Source organism: Galeopterus variegatus, unplaced genomic scaffold, assembly GCF_000696425.1.
Source record: "Galeopterus variegatus unplaced genomic scaffold, G_variegatus-3.0.2 Scaffold1316, whole genome shotgun sequence".
Taxonomy (NCBI): domain Eukaryota; kingdom Metazoa; phylum Chordata; class Mammalia; order Dermoptera; family Cynocephalidae; genus Galeopterus; species Galeopterus variegatus.
The window spans coordinates 392,071-397,885 of NW_007727427.1; the positions used below are offsets into that span (position 1 = coordinate 392,071).

General features: G+C 41.9%; 1 protein-coding gene across 1 annotated transcript in view; it reads right to left on the minus strand.

Annotated features, from left to right (window-relative positions):
* The window catches only part of DNER (delta/notch-like EGF repeat containing), a 69,584-nt gene that overhangs the window by 55,318 nt on the left and 8,451 nt on the right, over positions 1-5,815 (minus strand). Inside the window, exon 2 of the mRNA XM_008576250.1 lies at positions 5,605-5,791. Within this exon, the coding sequence (XP_008574472.1) occupies positions 5,605-5,791 (187 nt within the window). The remainder of the gene's footprint in view (positions 1-5,604; positions 5,792-5,815) is intronic.

The following is a 5,815-nucleotide window of genomic DNA, read 5'->3' on the forward strand; positions in this document are numbered from 1 at the left end:
GGGGAAGAAGATATAACAACTATACTTTTTTTGTAGTTGTTACAACAAACAAACGGAAAGGACATTCTTGGGGGGGAGGGGAGAGAGGGAGGAGGGCGGGAGGTGTCGGTGATGGGCCATAATAATCATATACATTGTATATTGACAAAATTAAAAAAAAAAATAAAAAAGAAAAAGGAAAAGGGAAGAAAAGGACATTAAGTAAGTAGAGAAGGACCCAGAGGTCAAAGAAGAGGGTTTTTTTTTAAATTATTATTATTCACGTGGAATTTATTTAGAAGTGTAAGAACATTTTTTCTTCCCCTGCTTAGTATCCCAATGTTTCTAGCACTATTTATTTAGTAAGAATTCCATTCTCATTCATGGCAATTCCTCTTTATGAGTCATACATTATTACTAGAGACAATGGTTTCCGGGCCATTCTCCACTTTCGGTCATCTGCCCGTCCCTGCACCCATCACATACGAGTGTAAGAATAACTGCAGCGTTAATATGGGTCTTAACATCCAGCCGAAGCTCCCTCATTGCTTTCCTTTCTCCAAATGCTCTCGGCGACACTTGCCTGCCTTCCACCTGTACTCATTCTTTCTAGAAATATTCATTGATTTAAGGTTTTTAAAAACATGAAACAGTAAAAAAATTACCACTTAAAACATGCATATGTAAAATAAGAAGTTAAAACCCAACCCTAACGCCAACACACTGACTATCCAAGTTGTGACTCCAAACAAATACTAGTTAGCAATTGATGCCACCCTTGTGATAATTTCCTAAGTTCATATAGCATACCGTATGTAAGTACATGTTGGCAGAAATGCTCTCAAAGAGAAGAGAATGTCCATCCTCCAAAGAGAGAAAAGCACAGGATCTTGTGACCTCTCACCTCCCCTTACTTTTTGGAGAGCATGATTTAGCTTCTTATGTCTCTCCTTTAATTCCTTCTATCTATCCTCCTCAACTTCCCACTTAGTTTAGAAGTTCTACCATGCAACTGCTACATTGCTAGAGTTTACGTTACTGTTTTCAGCAGTCTTACTTAAACCTAAATCTAAATGTCTCCATAAAAATACAAAATTAAATTAACACTTCACCTGCCTGTTGGGATGAAAACTTTAACACACTTGAAAGTTTTTCAGTCCTTCCTGTCTCTACTCCCTCCAACTCATGGGCTTGGTTAAAATAATATGAAACTTTAGGTTGGTCATTTAAATTTTTCATTAAGAGCAGGTATGGCAAACACACTCTAGGGTGACCCCCACTGAGTCATGACCTTGTGTAATTCTCCCCCTTGAATGTAAGGTTCTGACCAAGAGTATATGGTAAAGTTGAGAGGCTTTGAAGTGCAATTGAATTCCCTAATCAGTTCACTTACAGTTTATCTTAGGTGGGCCTGACCTTCAAGAGGGTCCAGGCCTTCCCAGAAGTTAGAGACCTGAAGCAGCAAGGACCCTCTCATTGTTGCTTGGGAGTTGATCCTTCCCTATTCAGCCCAACCAACAACTTGATTTCAGCCTTGAGACCCTAAGTAGGGAATCCATTAAGCCATGCCTGGACCTACAAAACTGTCAGATAATAAAAGGGTGTTGTTTTAAGCCACAAATATGTAGTAATGTGTTACACAGCAATAGATAATTCATACAGCAAGTATATCTAGTTTTGGGGGGGGGGACATTACTTCACCATTAAAGTACCATTCACAGTCACATTAATGTCATCTATTTAGGTTTATCCCTGCATTTAAAGAAGTCTGCCGAACATCTTTCCTGATCTCCATATTCCCCATCTGGATATCTTCATTCTAATTTAGTTGCTATTTGATGAGAATCCTTTCTTACATAATTTTTTTTAGAGAGGGTATATGGTGTTATGCTTTCTCTGTCCTTGAATGGGTAGCAATGTCTTTTGCCCTCAAATATCAGTGACCCTTTAACTCCCAGCCCTTTTCACTTAGAAGTCTGAAACAGTGCTCCACGACAGTTTCCCTTCATTATGAGGAGCCCTTCAAAGCTGGTGTGAATCTCTTTCTTTTGAATGTAACCTGTATTCCCTGTGAAGAGTCTTGTAAAAATTTCTTTTTATCCTTGGGTTTAAAAATTTTGCCAGGAAATCTCAAATTGTGTATCATCTCCTTGTTAACCCCTCTGCCCCTCTGTGAACCCACTCTGTTTGAAAACAAGATTTCCTTCCACCCACAGACTTCTCCTTCTAGTTGTTACTTGATGCTGGTCTTATTTCCATGAGCCCCTTCTTCTGAAGCTCACATCACTCAGATGGAGGCAGATCTCTTGGATCTTTTCTCCAGATTTCCTATCTTTTCACTCACGGTTTCCATTTCCTCATATTTTGACATCCGTCATGAAATAGTTCCTCCTTTTGTTTTTTCAGATCCAAATTTAATTTTGAGTAATATACATTACTTTTCTCACTTCCTCTCTTGAGAGCTTAAAGTTGTCAATGCAATTTTGCTTTAATTTCCTATAACTTTTCTCCTTCTTGAGTTGGTCTGGGCTCCTTGTCCTGGCCAGGCTGCAGGGCAGAAGCCTTGGCAGAGGCAGACAGCCTGGATGAGCCAACCAACTGTGACCCGTCTACTGAGGCACGAGTGGGGAGAGGCTTCTCAGTTTGGGGGCTCAGGGTCCTCCAAGTGTGGGCAGGGAGAGACCATTCTCTCCCAGCTACACAAAAAAGAAAGAAACATCTCAGTCCAACTGTGCTACTTTCTTAGAAGGCAGCCAGTATTCATGACATCAGTAGACCCCGCTGCTTCACAGGGTCACACACAGCACATCTGAAGCATGCTCGTCCTCTCTATAAGCTGAGGGGTCCTTTGGGCTCAACTGTTCCCTGAGTTCTCAGCTCTCCCTGGAACCCCCAACCCCTACTCTTGTTCTAAGCAAAGGCTCCCAGCATCCACACTCTTTTCTTGAGAACCCAAATCTTCAGATGTGTTTGAGATCCCCTCCAGGGTCATCCACCTTCTTGAGTCACCCCCAGCAGAGAGCTGGGAGAAATGGGGGTTATTAAATGTCGACATTTGCTGCCATCTTCCTAGAATCTTCATCTTCTCAGAGTAAGAGATGCATGAACATATTAATAGGGTGAAGGAAAGGAGCAAGGAGAGAGTAAGAGGTTGAAGATTTGCAGAGAAAGGTAATTGCTAGAAAAAGGTCTCAGGAAGATAGAAGGGGTAGAATTTAAATCATGTAGGAAAGGATTAACCTTGGATAGGATGAGGAACACATGATCAACTAATATGGGAAAGAATAAAGTTTTAGCGGTTGTGACTGAAGGTACGTTTGTAGGGTAAGAGTTCTCAAAGGGTGGCCCCTGGACCAGCACATCAGCATCACCTGAGAACTTATCAGAGATTCATATTCTGGGGCCCCACCCCAGACCTAGTGAATTAGAAACTGTAAGGGTGGGGCCCAGCCATATCCTTGTGGCTGTACAATTCATGACAGCTTGCTTCTTGAAAGGCAGCAGCAATGAAGGGGCCCCTGCTGCTTCAAGTCTCTAACTTCTGGGAAGGCCTCGACCCTGTTAAAGGTCTCACCTGATAAGGTCAGTCCCACCTAGGATGAACTCAAAGTCAACTGATGAGGATCCTTAATTGCAATCGATGCCCACCCACCAGCAGATTCTGATGCACACTCAAGTTCAAGAACAATTGGTATAGGGTGTGGAATATTAGGTAAATGTGAAGATGTTTGCAAGTAAGTCTCTTTTATTTCATGAGGATGGGGTGAAGTCAGTGATAGTCAAGGATACAGTGGTTCAATATGGGGCTTGAGAAAAATGGCAAAATTTTAGAATACTTATTAAGAAAAAATAGAAGGAAAGTGAAGAAAGGCTAGGATCACTGCCTATGAATTTGTGGAGACACTTGTGGGTCATCATATGCAATTGTAGCTTTTATTTCTCAGCAATAACAACATGAGCAAAAACAGAAAAGTAAAGGGTATCTTCAAAATACATCTGGTTAATTATTTTGTCATTTATAAATATGCTTCATAAAATTCTATCATAAGCTAAAAAAATTTCAGCATTCGAATTTGTGGAGACACTTGTGGGTCATCATATGCAATTGTAGCTTTTATTTCTCAGCAATAACAGCATGAGCAAAAACAGAAAAGTAAAGGGTATCTTCAAAATACATCTGGTTAATGATTTTGTCATTTATAAATATGCTTCATAAAATTCTATCATAAGCTAAAAAAATTTCAGCATTTTAAATTTTTTGAAGCACATTGACCACTACTAATTCTGTTATTGGAGAATCTCAAAATGTCTGTATCATTGTCCTTATTTTATGCAGAGAAAATGACAGTCATCTTAAGAGATTTACCCAGATTAGACAGGAAGCCAGGGACATCTGATTCATTGCTCCTTATTCTTCTTTCCAGGGTTGAACTAACTCCCTATTTCTCAGTGCTCCGATAGACCTGGAACTGGAAAGCCATGAGATGAAGCCAGCATATCTACCTTTGTGCCCTGGTGGAAGTTGGTGGAGTTTGGTTCTGTATGACCATCACACTCCGAAGGAAGCATCAGATCTGCCAAACGTAGAGACTTGACCCAGCTTCCCACCTTTTTATCTAGGAGCTTGAGGAAGTTCCTCAGTGTGGCCTACAAGCCCTTGAGGCTTGCTGAAAAGATCACTAAACAAAAGCGGGTCCACCCAAACAGAAGCAGCGGGAGTCACAACACAAGGTTACCAGGCAGGTGGATGGTATCAAGTAAGCAGCTATGGGAGCAGGAGGTTAAGTGAAATGACTATAAATAGAGTCCATAAAAGCATTACAAAAATCTAAACCCAGCCCCGAAGCTACAGCTTAGAAAAATGTGCCAATAGCTGATAAACAGGCTGTGCTGGCACAGCGCCTTCTGAGGGTGTCAGGGCTGGAAGGAAGCCACCCCTCCACGAGTCGTGGCTAGAGGCCAGTGGGAGGCAGGGAAAGGCTTTAGGAACCGTGCTGGCCAAGCTCATAAAGCATAACCTCACCACCCACTTTACGTGCTTGTTGGGAGGATTTCATGAGTCCATGTATGTGAGGGCTTAGAACAGGGTCTGCACATTGTAAACACTCAGTCAGTGTCACCTGTTTTTCCAGAGTGACATTGACATGCGTCTACTCAAATGAACCAACATTTCCCTCCCAACTGACGCATTTAATGAAAATTAACTTATTCGCCAATACATGAGACTCCACCTGCCTCCCCCTCCAGAAAGCACAGCATCCTGTCTTTGTAGAATAAGCTTTAAAGAGCAGCATGCTTTCCTCTCCCACATTTTTCACAGCTGCGGCCTCTGACCTGTGTCTGACAGTCCAACTCAATGTCACTTTTTGTTTTCAGCTTTTTCCACATTCAACAGAAAAGAGAGCGAGGATACAAGAAGAAGGAAAGGGCAGGAGAGAGATTTTTCAGTTTATCAGAAAGAAACCTGAGACTTGCAAATTGGTCTCTTTGGATCCATAAATGATCCCAGCTTCAGCATTTCATCTTTATTCTTAACAAATGCATGCTCCAATTAGAGGTTAAGTGGAGAAATCCCTGGCGTCATTTAGAGCCACTCTGGCACAAGAAGGCCAAGCGACCTCTCACCTTTGTATTCTGCCAGGCACACACACTCGTAACCATTAAGCAGGTCCTTGCAGGTGGCAGCGTTCAGGCATGGACCAGACAGGCATTCGTTATATTCCTCCTCACAGTAGAGGCCATGGTAACCTGAGGGATAGAGAGAAAAGCCTGCTGTCAAATGCAACCCATTTAAAACCCATTCTGGACCATCCTGCAAAGAAGGCAGTTGGGTATT